The sequence below is a fragment of the Topomyia yanbarensis genome, chromosome 1, assembly GCF_030247195.1.
Source record: "Topomyia yanbarensis strain Yona2022 chromosome 1, ASM3024719v1, whole genome shotgun sequence".
NCBI classification, from domain to species: domain Eukaryota; kingdom Metazoa; phylum Arthropoda; class Insecta; order Diptera; family Culicidae; genus Topomyia; species Topomyia yanbarensis.
Window position 1 is genome coordinate 179,567,551 of NC_080670.1, and position 20,844 is coordinate 179,588,394.

Here is a 20,844-nt window from a genome sequence, read left to right on the forward strand (position 1 = left end):
AGAGTGACGACACTGTCAAAATTGGAACAATGATTATTTGCCAGTGTCATTCCAAACGAGTCAAATCCATGTATTTTGAGAGGTCGTTTGTTCGTTTGGAATATTACTGACAGATAATCATGACAGTTGTCTTCACTCTCCTTACATACACTCTGGTAGAACCGATACGTGTGTCGGCTCTGAGCTGCGTGTCGATAGCATCGCGGTTCTGCACGATTTTTCGTTTTTCTTATGGCATCTCAAGCGGATGAAACTAGCAGCATCACGTGTATTGATGATCTAATATATTGATGGTGCGAGGCTATGCGAGTGCGTCGCGAAAATATTAGTGAGTGTTGAAATGACATACGGCCAATTTCTTCACTGGATGAAAACCGGTTTTCGCTGAAATCCGTTTTTTGCGGGTTGCTGGTGGCCAATTAGCCGAAAACCGGTTTTCAACGAAAACCGGTTTTCATCCAAGTGAAGAAATTGGCCGACAGAGAAACAGAATAATATATCTGGCGTGAAACGTAGTTGTAGGGTAATTAAAAAATTACGTTTTAGCAGCATTATTGCAGATAAACTTATGAATTTACATTTTCAGATCTATTATCAAACCAATTTTTTTTTTTCTAAAATTTATGACATTCATACAAATTTACGAAATGGTGGTTCAGTTACCAATATGTGGTTTCTTTGGAGCTTTTAAATGAAAGTACGATAAACATTGAACATAACTTCGAATGGAATATTTGGAATATTTTAGCGAAAAATAAAAATACTTCATTGCGATAGTCAACCGCAGTTACATTGTTAACTGAACCACCATTTCGAAACATCGTTTCTACGAAGCACACAACACGCAAAAAACGCGCGAACACAAACAGGTACGTGTTCTTCTAACTTCGTGTTCGTGTTCTCGGTGAGCACCCGTTCTTCTAACATTGACGAGAACTGTCTTGGAAGAACAGGCACAATTGCGTGCTTGTACAGAGAACAGCACGCGTGCTTACTAGGAATTCAAAGCAGGTACGGTGCGGGTCGCGTGCTGTTCTTGGACATCGCTGATTCCAATCTTAACTGCCAGGCAGACCCTTATTGACAGGGCGGCTAAGGTGCTTCTACTACAATTTCGGAGCTTAGTATATAAACAAAAAAAACAATAAAACAAATAAAAAATAACTTTTACCGCGTTGATTCTCTCCAACTGTCCCTTAAGGCTACTGTACACCTCAGGCATTCGACCGCTTGATTTGGCTCCCCATGTATTTCAAATAGGAGATGGAGTTTCATTTTCCGTGACGGAATAAAAGTCTGCACAAAAAAATGGGATTCCTGAAGTGTAAACCTAATTCTGGAAAACGTCACGGATTTACAAAACCCTCCACACCAAAAATCCGGTCGGAAACAATTCAACATGAATTGTTTCCGACGAGAAAAAATTTGTTTTTGTTACGTTTCAAAAATCTGTGCTGTTCTGAAACAACTGGTACAGTCGTGATTCGCTGGTTGGGCCACAGCCTCTGTCGAACCAACGAATTTAATTCGCTAGTTGGACCGACTGACAAATGTGAAAAATTCTCCAAAGAAGACATTAGTAGTGTAAAAGATTGTAAGATAGATTGTCAAAGTAAATTTGACATGAGATTTTGACGTTCAGATGCTTTTTAGTTGGACAATGGTCCAACTAGCGGACGTCCAACTAAAAAGCGGTCCAGTTAAAAAATGTCCAACCAGCGAATCACGACTGTAATTTTTAACAGCAGCAGAAGTTTTATTTTGACAGTTTGGAGATAAAGGCGAAACATTTTCTGTGATCAAAATCCGGCACAAAATCTTGGCCCAAATCCCGTGATCAAATTCCCGAGGTGTACCTTTATTGCGTTCACTGTCACTGCTGATCCGCCGTTGCTGCCCTCTAAGAACGGTTGGTTTCAAAATCGTCCAATAAAGTACGTTCGTTGGACCAATTTGGACAACGTCCAAATAACCGTTCAACAAACGTCCATCGCTGGATCCGTATTGAACGATTTTGAAACCATTTTTTGGACGTCTCAGTGGGTGGTGATGGTAGAAAGAAGACGTTTTCTTTCGACCGGTCTGGATTACGACTCAAACTGCTATTTCCATGCATTTAAGTACATATTTGCAAACAGCTTGGTTCACATATTTAGGTAGGTGTTAGCTCAATTTACTTTCCGATTACCCATTTCGTATATAGGGCAAACCGTGTTCCGAGATAATCGTACCATCAACCAGACGAGATACCTTAATGTAACCATTGAACCAAATGGATTTTAACATTACAATAAGACTTTCACTTTCTTACAGGTGGTAATATCTAGTAATTTAGTATTCTTGCCAGTTCTTAAATATTCTTTCTCTTCTAATTGCGGAGAGAATTCAGTCAAATTGCGTATCCATTTTTCTTGTTTAGCGAAGAGTAGATAAAACGGAGAAAAAAGAACGGCGGTTTCCTTCTCGCTGTCGTCTTTTTGAGACATAAATCGGTAGGGGCTCAGCATGAAAAATTGCGTTTCATACCTGTACATATACCTGTAACTCGTCAGGGTTACCATTTTGCACTGGATGGAAAAATACCTATTTTTGCTTGCTCTCTCCGTAGAGTGTATTTGTTTTGGCAACATTACGCTCACTGCTGTTATGTACCGTTCACATTTAGTTGTAATTTTTCGTTCATTTTAGCATTGGCAATTTGTGTAAAAATAAAATTGGGTTTAGGTAGGTCTCCGCTTTCCTCTTGTATAAATAAGTGTGCGCTGGCTATGCTGTTCATCGACGATGACAGTTCTCGACAACCATATGATTACGGCTTAAAAGCTGTCAAAATTCTCATTGAAAGGAAACTCCAGACAAACCGTTTTCCAATTACATATGTTGGTAGTTAACAAAAGAGAAAAGTTTTCTCTTTCATTAACTGCTATGAACTGTGTTTAGCCTGTCACGGTTTGTCCGAAATTTCGTTTCCAAAAGAATTTTGACAGTTGGTTATGTACTTAAATACATGGAAATAATAGTTTGAGTCGTAATCCAGACCGGTCGAAAGAAAACGTCTTCTTTCTACCATCACCACCCACTGAGACGTCCAAAATCGTTCAATACGGATCCAGCGATGGACGTTTGTTGAACGGTTATTTGGACGTTGTCCAAATTGGTCCAACGAACGTACTTTGTTGGACGATTTTGAAACCAACCGTTCTAAGAGGGCAGCGACGGCGGATCAGCAGTGACAGTGAACAGCAATAAAGGTACACCTCGGGAATTTGATCACGGGATTTGGGCCAAGATTTTGTGCCGGATTTTGATCACGGAAAATGTCTCGCCTTTATCTCTCCAAACTGTCAAAATAAAACTTCTGCTGCTGTTAAAAATTACAGTCGTGATTCGCTGGTTGGACACTTTTTAACTGGACCGCTTTTTAGTTGGACGTCCGCTAGTTGGACCATTGTCCAACTAAAAAGCATCTGAACGTCAAAATCTCATGTCAAATTTACTTTGACAATCTATCTTACAATCTTTTACACTACTAATGTCTTCTTTGGAGAATTTTTCACATTTGTCAGTCGGTCCAACTAGCGAATTAAATTCGTTGGTTGGACAGAGGCTGTGGCCCAACCAGCGAATCACGACTGTACCAGTTGTTTCAGAACAGCACAGATTTTTGAAACGTAACAAAAACAAAAATTTTCTCGCCGGAAACAATTCATGTTGAATTGTTTCCGACCGGATTTTAGGTTTACACTTCAGGAATCCCAACCGTAATAATATGTTTGTCGAAAGTTGAGCGGAGATGCGGTTTGAGCTTGTTTTGGTCGAGTGCTGGCGTATATCGAAAGGTTTAGTTAGTGACGAATCACGGCAATTGACAGACGTCCGTTTACAAGTTTTTTTTCAGTACAGTTTTCCGTCACTAGAAAAAGGTTTCACATCATCAACTGGGTAAGCTAGGTGTGGAGGGTGTATCCGCTTCCCCAGCTAAACGGAAAGGAACCGTGACATCGGCCGTTCTCGCTGTAGAGGATAAGTCAAATGAGCCAAGCTCTCATGTACAGTTAATCGTCAAGGAGAATGAAGCAGGATGGACAAAGGTTCCCCTTGGGAGGTGCACTGCGGTGACTTCCGGGATTGCTTGCGGCGAGCAAGGGCCAAGCTCCCTTCCCTAGCTAAACGCCAAGGACCGCTGCAATAGCAGCCAATGATACCAGCCAGAGAACACGGCCGTTGGAGTCCCGGTCGGTCGGAAAAATACGTCGCCTTCCCGCCTGCGTCAGCAGCGTACCTAAAAAACGATCAGCAGTAGACAGTTGGAGGACAATAAACACGGTAAACTTTAGTTTGTTTTTCCTTTTTTGTTTGTTTACATATGAAAATCCAAAATTTCGGTAGACGCACCTAGGCCGCCCTGACAAGAAGGGTCCACCGGGCAGTCAGAACCTGAGTTGCTTACATACCATAGTATCTCCAGAACCTGATCCGATTCCATCCTTGCAAACTTCATTAGCAAAATCAAAGAAAATTATTTCCCGTCCACTCTCCAAACTCCATCCTGTTGTTGCTGCGACTTTTTCAAGTCAGTAGTTTCCATATCTAGAACGAAACACAACTACTACGACACGAGTAGGAAAGAGAAGCCGCTAAAAACAGAACCACTCAACACGAAAATTAGACGGGGGTAAACAAAACATGCACGTTTCCGATTAATGAGTGATGAGAAGTGATTGTGGTGTGGTATTTTTGCAATAAAATCGGTGGAAAGCCAAACTGTTCTTGCTTTTTCTAAAGAATGTTGATAGAAGCTGAGTTTAAAGCCTTCTTAGTGCACAAGAACACTGATCCTATTTACTTTTTACTAGCATAGGATATCTGTTGAGAGCAGCGCATGGCAGGTTCCTACCTTTGCCTCTTTGGACGCCAAATTGTGAATCTGACAGTGTGCCATTTGCTTCGATCCAATTATCAAAGCGAAACAAGATCATTTTCTCGAACATCTTCCGGATATAGGACAGCATTGCAATCGGCCGATACGAGTTGTGGTCGGAGGATGGGTTTCCTGGTTCAGTTGCCTCCAGTCATAAGAGACAATCTTACTCTCAAGGAATTTGTTCAATTAATTCAACAAACGCCATTTCACAGATTCGGACAGATTGGTTGGTTCTCAATATCGTGGAAAGGTTAGGTCTTCTGTGCTGCATAGAGTTTGGGCAGATTTGCCATTTTGCATACGTTGGGCAGTGTCCAAAGAGTTTCTCTCGATAGTTCGTCGACGACGTCCTAGCTCTTCCAATCAATAATTCGTGTGAGGTCATACGAAACATTGATTGTATTCGGTGGCCCTGAACCGTTAGAAATATTAATAACGAATTCACATGAAATCTAACCATAGCGATGTAAGCCTACGGCGTTCGGGCGTGCTGGAATAGCAGGAATCAATGTCCTTTACTCCTTTCACGCGTGATCAAAATACCCAGATTGAAGTTGTCGAAAAACTTGTGGAGAGGGGGCGAGCCTAGCGTGGTTGGTAAATCGATTGCCTTCACGTAACTCACCTGAGTTCGATTCCCAACCTCGCACACAGAGTTAGAGATTTCGCTAATCTGAACAAGATGCGCGAATGATCCTAACCTCTATAATCGAAGAAACAAAAAAGCTCATGGAGTGTGGTAGATCGATAATCGACATGAAGACAACCCCGTGACATACCGTGGGAGTTAAAATCTTCAAAAGCTAGCTTCGATACCGGGAGGAGTTTCGCAATACCGTAAAGGCATCGGTGACCTACTTTGAGGGGAATGTAGGCGGTAGCAATGCATTGCTCAATATTTCAAATAATTTATTAAAATTTTAAAACAATCGATTTTCGGGATAATGCTTCTAGAGCTACACTGTACAACAGTGATCAAATCCGTCACCTCATTCGATGAATCAGCTATCGAAGGAAAAAATCGCTGAAAGGAGGGGTCATTTTGCCGCCAATTGCATGTTTCAACTACGAGAAGAAAGCTTATCAAGATGCTTTTAAGAGGGTCAGAATTATCTAAAGCTATAAAAATACGGTCCACAATACCAGAGAATTTTATAAGACCAGTGCTGGTTTCGTGTCTGGCTGAGATTTGGGAACACTTGAAGTTGTTGATATCCCAGAAAGTCATGAGAACTTCTTTTCTGAGCGCAGGATTCTGAGGCGAGGAGCTACTTGCTTTGGTTTTGTACCACTATTTTCTCTAGCTGTTATTTTTGGAGAATCATGAAGAGACATCTTCTGGCCTTTACAACGAAACTTAGGAGAGGAAATGTTACTCCTTTTTTCTTGCTTCTAGGCGCAGCAGAAAATGTTACCTAGTATAGATATTTATAGTGGTCGGAGGCGTTAGTTTTCTTTAATATTTCTGCAAAAAATCGCTTAGAGAGCCCTGAAGGGAACGCCTAAGTTTCTTCTCGGGCTGTTTGTACACGGGACACGTTGGGTGGTTATGTGGGCTTCCCCCCCAGGATAGACACTTTTCAATATTCTTTGCACAGGGATCATCCCCATGATTTCTTACCATATTTCCCACATTTTCCCTGGTTCACTGGTTGGACACCACGCCATTGATTTCGATCGGGTTTGCAGGTACGTAGCCTCTGTTTTGCCTCGTAAAGGGTTCGTAGCTAGCAGTATCATATGCCTGTTGCAGACTATTTACCAGCACCCTTAGCTCATCAGGTCGAATTTTCGGTATATCTATTACGGTCGAATATCGTTCCGGTAGGGCTTTTGAAATCTCTAACGGCCAATTTCTTCACTGGATGAATACCGGTTTTCGCTGAAAACCAGTTTTGAGGTTGCTGGTGACCAATTAGTCGAAAACCGGTTTTCAAGGAAAACCGGTTTTATTCCAAGTGAAGAAATTGGCCGTAAGAGATTTAAATTTGTTTGTCTTTGGCTCAGAAAAAGATCAAAAATGGCCTAGTTTAGGGGCATGGACATAACTTGAATCGGGGAGTCAATTTTATTTCGACACCCATCTCATTGTTAGTAGAAGTCATTTTTGCACGGGCCAGTACAGCACGGTAGGAGAGACAAGCATGGAGAATATACTGATACTGATTATTTAAACGATATCCAGGTGGCGCACAAAGATAAGAAGCTATGGTACTCTACTGCTGTGCTGGCCGAAGGACAGTTATTTACGTGCACACACACAAAAGAAAAAGCCAAAAACCTCAATGAATGCACAAGCTAACCTTGGCAGCGGATTAGCAAACTTTGCCCTATCTGTTCTAGCGCTACACTGCACGTACTACCAAGAACGTCTAAACAGTCCGAGAGTCTCCGTACAAATGGATGTTGAATATTTATGTGTTGTTTATGAACCCAACGACACTGTTAGAGCCGTTTCAAGCAAACTATTAAAAAAATGACATTGGATCATTTTCGATTGACCAGAAATTTTCTGAAATGCTCGCTATTTGGACGTCACAGGAAATTATTACTATATATTGTCCACCGTTTTCGGCGTATCAAATCAATTTATATGCCTCATGCACGAGCCGTTATCAGCTATTGCTTCCCTTTTCATGCAAGAAACGGGGTTTATGCTACGTTTATGTTTTGATGTCTGTTCGTTTTTTTGATCTACCTACGAGATAACTGCACTATAGTAAAGATCATCATTGTCAACGTTCATCATCATCATAGCTTTTCAGTACATAAGAGCAACTGTTAATCGCAATCATTGCTGGAAAGGACATGCTAAGGGACGAGACGAAGAATCAAAATGACAAACCGGCAACAGCAATTAAAACTGTTGTCATCGCGGATGAGCGGTTAACCGGCGGAAAAGCAATGAATCATCTGAAAGAGGAAGGATAAAACGAGCCAAGTGGTTAGAGTACCACTGCAGCAAGGTGAATAGACTGAACAGGTGATACCGTCCGATGTGAGTTTTGCGACTGTCTAAAATGTCTATTTGGCACCATACTGACTGGCTGCTGCAAAGGTTCAGAAACTAGTACTAAAATAATAAAAAATAGATTTATATTTGACCGCTACCTTCTCACTTTATAACATTGATAACTGCTGTTCATATTGTTGGTAAATACACGGAGGAAAAAATACAAAGAATAAAAGTGAAAAAAATCAATGAGTTGATGGCCGACCTAAGCCTACTCCGATCAAGGTTAACGACACTAATTAATTAGTGTCTACAATTGTCCCTAAATACACGACCGTGCCCATAAGTGCTCTATAAAGTGCATCGGAAAATAGTCTGTAGCGAGCGAGAAAAATCATTTTTCAAAGGGAAGAATGCTGAAGGACGCGACCGAGTATCACAGGCTATAAACTGTATGTATAAAATCACTTGAATTTAAATTTTGATGAGTTCTTGGCCGGCAGAATAATGAAGTACGGCATCGTTTAAAGTCTATAGGTGGTGGTGGGGGTGGCAGAAACTGCATCCTTTGCCGCGCTGGGTTGGCAGAGGAAAGGATAATGCCCTTCTCAAAACCGCGTGGTGGTAGTAGCAGTCAGTAATTATGTTGCTATTCGTTCGTCGATGAGCTGCAGGGTTGAGGTATGTCAGTTGGAAGCGGGTGTAGTCTGAAGGATTTGGTGCCCTAGAGCATAGCTGAAGATGTGATAATCTTACATGCAGTGTATGGATCTGTTTTTAACTAACCATACTTATACGGTGTACTATGCCGCAAAAATCGAATGTTTTATCCGTATAACCGGTAGCTTGAGTTGTGACAACAACGAAATACCTAACCTCAACCCGTTTTTGTAGCGCAAAATATTTTGTTTTCATAACGAAACAATTCAGCGCCTTTTCTTTTTTAACGGGAATAGAAAGGCATAACCCCATAAAAATAATCGGGCGGTGTCAGGTGGATAATTTACTGGACCAAAACGGGAAATATTACGATCGTCGAAAACAGTTTTCAATCATTTAAATGCGACTTGCCAAAGTTTATATGAAACAGCGATATCGAAGCTCACACCGGCAAAGTCCAAGGTCATATTTCAAGCAAGAAATTATACAAAAGTTCTAATCCTAAAGCAGCATATATTTCGCTATTATTACTCTATTTATTTATTACTATTACAAGCGTTTTTAATTGTGCCCATCTACATCCTTTAAAAGCTCCCGAATCGTCCGGAGGATCTTATCGACATTACTGTCTTCAGCCAAACTTTCCGTGTACCGTTTCTTTGGACTCAAGCTGCTTCCACTTGCCGCCTTGAGTTTACTATCATCGCATTCGCAGTTGCACTCTTCCCTCGTGGCGCCTGTAGTGGTTGGAGTGCCACTAGTGGTAGTACTTAGCTCATCGGCGTCTGTTTGCTCGTCATCATCCACGATCACCATATCGTCTTCCAACTCATCGGCATCATCCTCCGTTCCGGTTTGAGTAAGCTTATCTTCGTAAGATTTTAGCTCCGTTGACACCGAGTCGATATACTTTCGTAGGCGTTTCACAGTATCTTGCAACTTCTGTGCCGTGCCTTGCTCAGAACGATTTCCTTTGCCGGTAGAACTTGCATGTCCGAAAAGAATTGATGATTCTCGTAGCAGGAGACAAAATAAAATGACTTTAATCACGTACATTGTATTAATAATCGCTCCTGTATCTAACAGGCTACTACGATGATCCAAAAACAATTTTTCACCAGCATTAAAACTGGCACAAATATTCACTTTTCAGGGCAGTATCAAAAATAACTAGAAATGGAACTAAATTTTAGAATTTTTACAAAAATGCTTTTCTTTTTTTAGAGGAGTTATTCTTTATGTCCAGACAACAATTGCTTTTCAGCAATAATTGGAAAAGTATTGAATGTGGAACGTACTAAAAGCCCTGTACATATCTTGTAGGTCCACGTTCAGGAATCAGAATATATTGGCTCAAATGACAGGTTCCTCATGTCATTCGGAGATTTGTGCCTTGCCATGTCGTCTCGTCACTGTCTTGATTGGAAGGGAAAGGGAAGTCAAAAGAAAATTGTACGGAAATGCAAACAAAACAATAAAAAATCTGGATTCTTCACTCTCGAAAGGAATAATGAACCCTACTAATAAAGCTTACAGCATATTGCCACACTGGATTAGGATCAATAGCGGCATATCCTTAAGTTTTAGCTTCCTGTACCTAGGTTCATCTTTGTATAAAGAACCAAAAATCCGGATACGCAATTGCATTACTGCAGGGCAATCATAATGATATAAAGTTCCGTAATCGGAATCACAAAGATCACACGAATAATGCTCAGCACGCTAAATAGTAGCCACGTGATAATTGAGTTTGCAATGTCCAGTCGATACCCTGACTAGAATACTGTGATTGTGCAACAAATTCTTTTATAGTTTCGGACTCATATCCGGTAGAACAGTGTTTGTATCAATGCAAGCTTGCAGGCTACGCATAACTGGTTCCGGACCCACGAAATCAGTCGCAGCGTCCGCTCTAGCCATAGAAGGTAGATAGCATTTGAAAAGCTAAGTTCTTCGACTTGAATTCGACATGCGTTCACTAATTTCGATTGCGAATCTGTCGAACGAAGTGCGCTCAGGACAGTGATTGTGAGAGCAAAAATAGATTCTTTTACCGCAAACTCCCTGTTGAAGTGCCGATTGTACGCCACACAGAATCGCGAAGACTTCTGCTTGGAATACGGTACAGTGTCAACCAAGCGAATGAAACTGGTTTAATCTCATTTCACGACAATAGACACCAGTATGAGTTGGGTCCTCCAACAAAGAACCGTCAGTATAACAAACTACGAGCTTAACAAGTTGTCGCTCCATTCAAGTCTTAGTCTTCGCATTGAAAGGTTGTGTTTATTAACAGGTTATAACCACAAAGGCTTTGTTGGTCATAAATAGGCCGGAAGAGTGTTTTAAGCATCGGCTCGGTGCCTGGTGCTGCATTGGTGCACAGAAGCACGCATAGGTGGCTGCTAGGACAGTCGATACTCGAGTATTGGTATGCAGAAGCAGGCAGAGTTGTCTGCGTAAGCTATTCGTCGGTGGAACGACACGGAGTTTTTCTTCTCGCTTCGTATTGTGTGCGACTTTCGCTAGATCGTCTGTGCTAGTGAAACGGTGCATAGCAAAAGATTAGCTCTTAACTCACAGATAAACACAGAATTTTTTAATTCGTTTTTGACAAGTTTTATTAGGGTGGCTTAACGGAGCCGTAGACCTTTTATATGTTTACAACATGTAAACAATAAAAATACAAACAAATGTTTTTGATTTTCCGTTGGATCTCGTGCGCGTAATTTTTTATTGCGTCTCCGCGCTTTCTTTCGTGGGGGCGAAACATTTGTCTGCTCGCGTACTGTGTCAAGGACGTCATTTAATTCTTTCTTGTTTTTCACATCCAAGTCATGATTGTTGAAGCTGTCTTGGTGCCCGTGATCAGACGTTTCTCCCTGATTCTTGCACTTACGGGTGACCAGTGTAAGCTCGTCGTCATTGTTAGTACCTTCCTTGCCGATGTTGCTTACAGTGAATTTTGGGGTGCTGGATGCTTCTTTTGCGCTTGTCATTATGATCTGAACAGCTACCGCAAAATTTGGCCACCGTTTGTGGTTCAGGCTTTGGTGTTGAAAACTCTGTTTTGGGTTGGTTTGCCGTAGATGAGTTGGCAATCGGATGAGATACATTTTCCTCTACATCTTCCGCGCAAGGTTGTCGAAAATGTGCTGAGTCATTACATTACTTGCACGTAGGAGTTAATAGTAGTTTCGAGAGTTTTAAGTTTTATAGTCAAGTAGGAGGGAATAAGTCTTTCGACCAGCATCCTTACCACAAGAACACCATTAGGAATACCCGTGAAAAAGTTTTTTCAAGTATCAGGTGTAACGGATTCTACTTCGCCGTATTGCGACATGCATTCTGCATTTAGCCCAGGATGTATACGCGGGGTAGGTCACGTAGCCTGACCTCTATATAATCGTTTTCTATATACTTGGTCGGTAAAGGCTGGGTACTGCGTAAGACAGAGCCTCTTCCCAGCAACTCCTATCCCTACCTCCCCGTGGTACTGGCCGGAAACTACGAGCAACCTTCGGGAAGATCGGGTAACCAACCCCGGGGGAAACTTTGGTCGTAGGCTGACAGGGAAGGGGAGGTTTGCTGCTGCAAGCCTGAGCGTCTGATCTCCAGGAGGAGTGGCTCAAAACAGCATCTGTTCCCCGTGTTAGGGGCGGCTGATCATCGTCCGAGTGCCAGTGAAGGACTCTAAGCTCAACTGTGCACTATGGTCCTCCTGATAGTTAGGGGGTTGGTGTGAGGCCCTGCCGTAAAAAACCAATTGCACCGAAAAGTTAACAAGATAAGAATGCGAACCGATACCAATGGCGACGACCACTGCGACGAAAAGGGAGTAGCGATTGGAAGCTCGGAACGTGGAACTGCAGATCTCTCAACTTCGTCGGAAGCACCCGCATACTCGCCGATGTTCTCTAGGACCACCGGTTCGGAATCGTAGCGCTGCAGGAGGTGTGTTGGACAGGATCCATGGTGCGAACGTTTAGAGGTAATCATACCACCTACCAGAGCTGCGGCAACACGCATGAGCTAGGGACAGCTTTTATTGTGATGGGCGATATGCAAAGGCCCGTAATCGGTTGGTGGCCGATCGACGAAAGAATGTGCAGGTTGAGGATCAAGGACCGTTTCTTCAACATCAGCATAATAAACGTGCACAGCCCTCACTCCAGAAGCGCCGATGATGACAAAGACGGTTTCTACGCGCAGCCCGAACGAGAATACGACCGCTAACCAAGCCACGACGTCAAGATCATCATTGCGGACTTAAACACTCATGTAGGCCAGGAGGAGGAATTCAGACCGACGATTGGGAAGTTCAGCATTCACCAGCTGACGAATGAGAACGGCCTTCGACTCATTGATTTCGCCGCCTCCAAGTACATGGCCATTCGTAGCACCTTCTTCTAGCACAGCCTCCCTTATCGTTACACCTGGAGATCACCGCTACAGACGGAATCGCAAATCGACCACGTCCTGATCGATGGACGCCTCTTCCCCGACATTATCGACGTCAGGACCTATCGTGGCGCTAACATCGATTCTGACCACTACCTGGTGATGGGTAAATTGCGCCCAAAACTATCCGTCATTAATCATGTACGGTACCGACGACCGCCTCGGTACGATCTGGAGCGACTGAAGCAACCAGATGTCGCCACTGCATACGCGTAGCACCTCGAGGCAGCGTTGCCGGACGAGGGAGAGTCCCTCTAGAGGACTGCTGGAGAACAGTAAAAGCAGTCATCAACAACGTAGCTGAGGACATTGTCGGGTACGAAGAACGGAGACGGAAAAATGCAGCGCGAGCGGTCATGCTGCAGTATGGAACCCGACAGAATGACAGAACTCCGCCGCCTGGAAGAAGCGGAGTGCGAGGAAATGGAACTGCTGTGCCGTTTTCAAGATACACGGAAGTTCTATCAGAAGCTCAACGCATACCGCAAAGGCTTCGTGCCGCACGACGAAATATGTAGGGATAAGGACGGGAGCCTGCTGACAGACAACCGTGAGGTGATCGAAAGGTGGAAGCAGCACTTCGACGAGCACCTGAACGGCGAGGAGAATGTAGGTACAGATGACCAATGCAACGGAGGATTTGACTACGTCAGTGCAGTTGAGGACGGGAATGAACCAACTCCCACGTTGAGGGAAGTTATGGATGCCATCCAACAGCTCAAGAATAACAAAGCAGCTAACAAAGATGGTATCGCAGCAGAACTCATCAAGTTGGGCCCGGAAAAGTTGGTCACTTATCTGCACCGGTTAGTAGTCAGGATCTGGGAAACCGAACAGCTACCGGAGGAGTGGAAAGAATGGGTGATCTGCCCCATTCACAAGAAAGGCGACCAGTTGGAGTGTGAGAACTTCCGAGCGATCACCATTTTGAATGCCGCCTACAAAGTGCTATCCTAGATCATCTTCCGTCGTCTATCACCTAAAGTAAATGAGTTCGTAGGAAGTTATCAAGCCGGCTTCATCGATGGCCGGTCGACAACGGACCAGATCTTCACCGTACGGCAAATCCTCTAGAAATGCCGTGAATACCAGGTCCCAACGCATCACCTGTTCATCGACTTCAAGGCGGCATACGGCGGGAGTATCGACCGCGTAGAACTATGGATAATCATGGACGAAAACAGCTTTCCCGGGAAGCTGACTCGACTGATCAAAGCAACGATGGACGGTGTACAAAACAGCGTAAGGATTTCGGGTGAACTTTCCAGTCCATTCGAATCTCAACGAAGACTGAGACAAGGTGATGGACTCTCGTGTCTACTATTGAACATCGCTCTGGAAGGTGTGATGCTACGAGCCGGGCTCAACAGCCGGGACGCGATCTTCACGAAACCCAACCAATTTGTATGCTTCGCTGACGACATGGACATTTGGAACGGTGGCAGACCTGTACACCTGCCTGAAACGCGAAGCAGAGAATGTCGGACTGATGGTAAATGCGTCCAAAACAAAGTATTATGCTGGTAGGCGGAACCGGAAACGACAGGATCCGGCTAGGAAACAGCGCTACGATCGACGGGGATACCTTCGAGGTAGTGGAGGTTTTTGTCTACCTAGGATCCTTATTAACGGTTGACAATAACGTAAGCCGTGAAATCCGAAGACGCATCGTCAGTGGAAGTTGGGCCTATTTTGGGTTGCAGAAGAAACTGCGGTCAAGAAAGATTCACCCCCGCACCAAATGCACTATGTACAAAACGCTTATAAGAACGGTGGTTCTCTACGGGCACGAGACTTGGACCATGCTCGAGGAGGACCTGCAAGCGCTAGGAGCTTTCCAGCGACGGGTGCTAAGGACGATCTTCGGCGGTGTGCAGGAGAACAGTGTGTGGCGGCGAAGGATGAACCATGAGCTCACTGCACTCTATGGTTGATGTAAGTTTCGTCATCCATATCGCGATGGAACATGATTTGATGAGCAGCAGCGTGTAATGTTTCGTAAGACGCATTTTCCGATGCCATTTTGATTTGGTGTATCTTGTAAACGTGTAGTCTGAAACACCTTGCATTTGCAGGCGACGCCATGGATTTTTGTGGTCGATTGACCCTTGACTCTTGAATATCCATTGTTAGTTCTCATCAGCTTAAAATGAATACCTTTTCTTGCGGGATATCACGCTTAACTAGGGGTTTGCTTAGGAACACAAATTATGTCTCCGTTTTATGGAGTTAGTGTCACTAAGTTGGTGTCGGATTCTGATGAGACGAAGTCGAAGCGCAAATTCCACAACTTTCATAGTTTTAATTAGAATAAATTGTAAATAAATAATTAAAACATCATTCAAAATGAATATTTATGCCTTTCTTGGAATTATGAACGTATTTTTATGATTTTTAAATTCCATTCTATTAGTTTTGGAATTGTTTTTATAGTGATTATCGCAAGTCATTAGAATTGATAAATTTCGGCATTCATCCTTTAGGCCCTTCCAGGAACAAAATCCTGGCCTGTAAGCGAAACAAGACACTTCGAGTTAAAGCTTAATAATTTTCTGATGGTTGAGATTTATATAGCATGTGCGGAAGATTTTTTCGTCAAATATCCTTTATCATTCCGCAGTAGGTTCTTAACGATAAATCAAGCACGCTGTATTTGAAATTATTTAATTTGACAGTATCTGCTGTTTGATATATTACACCATTGTCTACACAACTGTTCTTCAAATCTGTCGAACTATCAACATAATAAGATTCTCATCAATCAGGATTAATTATAATCCAATGATAATTACCTTCCAAAATATTATTACGATTTCAGCGGTAGACAATTTCCGGCCTTTCGCCGTACCAACATCAACTGCAGTCTGGAAAATTGGCATCGGATCCACATTCGTGTATGATTCAATAAATAAAATCCAATCAATTAGAAGCCCGTATTTCATATATGTTTGGACTGGCGGTCACATGGCGAGTTTCTCCCGCCATCCAATCGGCAATCGATCCGTCCGAATGCTGTCTGCTGTCGGTACAGGGTTAAGGGTGGACATAGCGTAATAGGATTTTGGGTTACCAAAAAAAAAAAGATCATCCAGGCGTGTTTAATATTATTTGACCTCGCGCATCTGCGGCTGCCGTATATCTCACAGTTCAATCGAATTGGCAATAAGGTAGAACAGGTTCATCAATAAATGATGGTTTTGGATGAAAATTTCAAATAGATCCTAATTGTGATTTCAGAGTGATATTGTAATTTTTGGTGGACATACGCCTGTCAAGCACTTACGATATCACTTTTTCGATTTTGAGAATAATTAACTAAATAAATTGCAGTACCTAATCGTTCGCTTAATATCATTTAGAAAATTTCCAACTAAAAAATATTGTGATCTACCCGTATACTCAATTCTCCGAAAGAAGTATGTGTACTTGGATCAGAGTTAAAAATATTCAAATTCATTGAATGAAAATTGATCATATTCAGCCGCATTCATTTTCAATATTCAGTGACGCAGCTGAAAACGTCAAGCGAACAAAAAGCCCATTCATCCATGCAGATTTTCATTCGTCTCCGATCATTACACGAAGCGACCGTGCAGCAACGAATCAAACGCATCAAAGTAGGCCCTGGCACAATGTAAGCGATGATGATTGTTGTTTTACATGCTTTACCGGCATTTGAAAACATTTTCCTAGATAATTATTGAAATGAATATATTGTTCATCTGAATGAATAACATGGATATTGATGATATGCGAGTCGCATCAGGTTCATTTTCAGCCGTCTAAAAAGAGCTTCGAATATTTTTAACTCTGACTTGGATATCAGAAGTTGATAAGCAGCTAATTATTATTTTTACTACAGACACTTTATACACAGACGTGCGGAAACAAAAACAGTAAAACTACACTAAAAAAAAGTAAACGTTATGCCTATAGATTTTACACATAGATTTTTGCAATTAACGGAGGCATATAGACACTATTTGCTGGAACATAAACCTAATGTGTGTATTTACAAGAAATATTAATCTTACATTTACATTTCATAACTATTAGGCACATAAAACCCCATTCTATAACAGTATGCATATATAACTTATATGTGTGCATACATAGTTTATACAGTTGACACATAGAAGGTATATGTGCGCGTGATAACAATAGCATTTCTTCTTCATATGAATTTTAAGTGGTTTGAAGCAAATAGAATTAACGTTTGGATTTTTTTCAGTGTAGCAACCATGAATGTAAACTGGCATCAAGGAAAATCCCATAAGCTTTACATGGGCTTCCTCCCACAATGCCCCTCACAAAACTCTCAAGCTCGTTTGGCTGCAGTTTTTGATAGTTCGCCAGTCTGTGTATAAAAAGTCTGTAGTATTTATTACCTTTTGGTAATATATTCGATCATAACCATTTTGTGGATGAAGTGCACAATAACTACAACTTTAGTAAGTCATGGATTAACACACCACGGCCACACAGTTACACGTTAAAATCCAAATGGGAACACTACTTGTGTGTGCTTACGAGACTCCATCCGTTACCACTCGTTTTCTTGTGACCATAGGTAATGTTACTCTTTAGATTTTACGTCTAACTGTGTAGTCAAGTCGGCTATCAGATACGAATGAGACAAAATCGAAACGTTTCTCAATTTCTTACTCATTATCGTTTATGAAAAGCGAATGTCAGCTGACATTTAAAACAAAAAGTACACTTTTCGTTGCGATGCAACATCAACGTTCTCGCTAATTTATTATATCAATACCAAGACATTGATCCTACTTCCCATAGATTTGAGCATCATAGTTAAAGTAGTTTGTTCGAGAGGCCTCAATCACTAGCTGAATATATCGCTGACCGATTCCTCCGGCCACCACATAGCCTCGGCCCAGGTTCGAACTTTGGTTCACCACCACATGGATGTAGCTGATCACTGCACCGACTCCGGATTGTGGATAGGCCAGAGTCAGCGCAACATCCTGGAATGTTGTCCACGATTGACCATTCTGGTCGGCGGCGACCAGTCGATCTCCTGTTGGTAGATAAAAGACATCACAAATTTACCGTATTATCTCGGAATGACCACAAACCGTACCTGAAACTCTATTTCCGAGAGTGTACAAAATTTGCTGCCGGGGGCTTCGAGTGCTTTCCACGGGAACAAGGTTTAGTTCGGGATGGGCCGCTCGGAAGGCGGAAATGTTCTCCACGATTTGGATACGGGCTTCAACGTTCGATGGTTGATCGTTGCTGGCAAGGACCGTAGCAGTCAGGGCCAGGATTGTGGCTCCCAATGCGATTAATTTAGCCATTTTGGTAGCGATACGAATGTTCCTAGGTTCGACTGATGACTGTAATTCACTGCTTAGCTGTATATATATACGGATTTCTAATCAGTTTGTAGTGAAAGTGGTTTTCACTATCTGCTTATCTTAAATAGTGGTGGATTGAATATTAGTGGAAAGTGTGTCGATGGGTTCTTATAAAGCGGAAACGAATGAAGTACTTATTGATAATAACAGAAAGTGAAATTATGATACTCAACAGTTTTACGATGGGATTATGTTTTTATTTGTGCTTTTCAAGCGAGTAAATCAAAGTGCTCCGTAAATGACGGAGTGTCAGAGCCCGTTTTGGAAAGTGTACCAAATCATGGATTACTTTCTGTGGCAATCGACTTTTTTTACGTCTAGCACACCAACACTGTTGCAATGTGTATAGACATATATGTAACTATACGAAATAAAACACGAAGACAGTAATTCTTTACCTGATTTAACCTCAATCTCGCACTAATATAACTGCACATGGATTAATCAACGCAGGAGAAGTTTTGATCAGAGTGCAAGGAGAGTGGCTTATGTAAAAAAATGATTACCGAGCAGTGTCTGTTCAAACGAACAAACGACCTCTGAAACCACAGGGTTTTGTTAGGTAGTTAGTTCGTTTGAAATGACCCTGACAGATAATCATAGTACCATTTTCGACAGTATCGTTACTCTTCTTACATACACTATTGATGTGATCATCGATAGAATTTTTTTTAATAGAACCTGACGTATCATTGAAGATGCCAAACTTTGTGACAGAGCATTTAGCTGGAGTATCCCAACTGCTGTTCTTAAATTGACCATAAAGACTACTGAGGACAGGCAGCTACCAACGCTTCCATTTAAATTTCACATATTCTGTAGATGCTTAGATATGGAAGCTTTTCAATGAACCAAAACAATGTCAAACTCTGATATATAAATGTTTTGTACTGAGCATCTATATGGTGGGCTAGTTGACTGCCACATACTGAAGAGCAGTGCTGGGAAAATCATAATCAAAAAAAAAATCAAACCGCAATCATGGCTGATAATTATCGCTTATGATTTTTTCGAAAATTCATACTGCCGATAAAATCATGCCGTGATCACTCTCTTAACTATCAAAAGATCATCTCACAAAAATCACTACCGATTTTTTCTTGCCCTCTACCAGTGGTGATTGTGATCTGTGGTTGAATTTGATAATTGAGAGGGTGATCACGGCATGATTCTATCTGCAGCGAGCAATTCGGAAAAAATCACAAGTGAGCATTATCAGCCATGATTGCGATTTGATTTAATTCTTGGATCAATGATCATTATCTATTTTCGAACATTATGGATATGTTAGGGCACGGCTTACATATACTAGGCTAGCTCGTTAGAGTGTAAACATTTGACGAGAGCGCGTCATAGAAATCGTCGGCGAAAACAATTACATGAAATTCATATATTGTTTGCTGCTAACGAATGATCGGCACCTGGTAAATCACAAGAAAGCTATGCGGATGTCCAAAACCTTTGCTGTGATCAGAAAATTACGGTGGGATATGTTTTCTATGGCATGCATCCAAATTCCCGATTTACGCTAATAATCACATAGATGCACTGACTATCCACTGTGTCTAGTGTAATTATGGCGTAATTTACGTCAAATATCCATTGCACACTATTTTTTTTCCACCGTAAGAGCTCGAATATTGTCAATTAACAACTTTCGAGAAATCCGTTTGTTTATCTCAACGATTTCTCTGACGTCACCAAAAACTGTCAATTCGCGGAATAGCAAGCCTCCTTTCTGTGAGCCGTGATGTTAGGGGTGTCAATGAGCCAATATGAAATTTTTTTCAACTTTTTGGGAAAGTGTTTTATATTGAAAGACAAGTTGAGGGCTGTTGAAAATCAATAGTTTTGGACATTTCCAATGCACAGGGGGGTCCGACGATGTGTCAAAGTGAATTTTTTTTAACTTTTTGGGAAAGTGTTTTATATTGAAGGACAAGCTGAGGGCTGTTGAAAATCAATAGTTTCGGACATTTTAAATATACAGGGGGGTCCGCCGATGTGTCAAAATGGAATTTTTTCAACTTTTTAGGATTGTTTTATATTAAAGGGCAAGTTGAGGGCTGGACATTTTCAATGTACAGGAGGCTCTGTCGAAGTATCTAATTGGGAATGATTTCAACTATTGGGGAAAGTGTTTTATAGTGAAGGGCAAGTTGTTGGCAGATAAAAATCAATTGTTGACATTTTAAATGAGCTTAGGGTCTGTCAATGTATTACAAATATTAAGCAGTAGGGGCTTTTGATAAATGTTTAAGCAAAGGAGGCATACCTCGAACAAATTTTCAAAGTAGATTTGGTTTTAAAAAGATGATTTTTTCACTATGTGAAGGACGAGGTTCTATAATTGGTAAAATAGTTAATCCTTTATGGAGCATATTTTTCTTGTCTTAGAGATGCAAAATTAGCAAAAACCAAAAAATCATTTTTTTTTTAAATTTTGCACTGGGGGAAATTTTTACGAA

The 20,844-nt window shown here is 41.7% G+C and overlaps 2 protein-coding genes across 5 annotated transcripts in view; both read right to left on the reverse strand.

Moving 5' to 3' along the window:
* Positions 1-20,844, reverse strand: part of LOC131683272 (gamma-aminobutyric acid receptor subunit alpha-6) — a 221,155-nt gene that overhangs the window by 17,077 nt on the left and 183,234 nt on the right. The window lies entirely within an intron of this gene.
* Positions 17,543-18,594, reverse strand: LOC131683308 (uncharacterized). The gene is made up of 2 exons (XM_058965162.1): positions 18,100-18,594; positions 17,543-18,036 (listed from the first exon to the last, which is right to left on the reverse strand). Exons 1-2 carry the CDS (start codon positions 18,314-18,316, stop codon positions 17,783-17,785), a joined length of 471 nt encoding a protein of 156 aa, XP_058821145.1. The 5' UTR covers positions 18,317-18,594; the 3' UTR covers positions 17,543-17,782.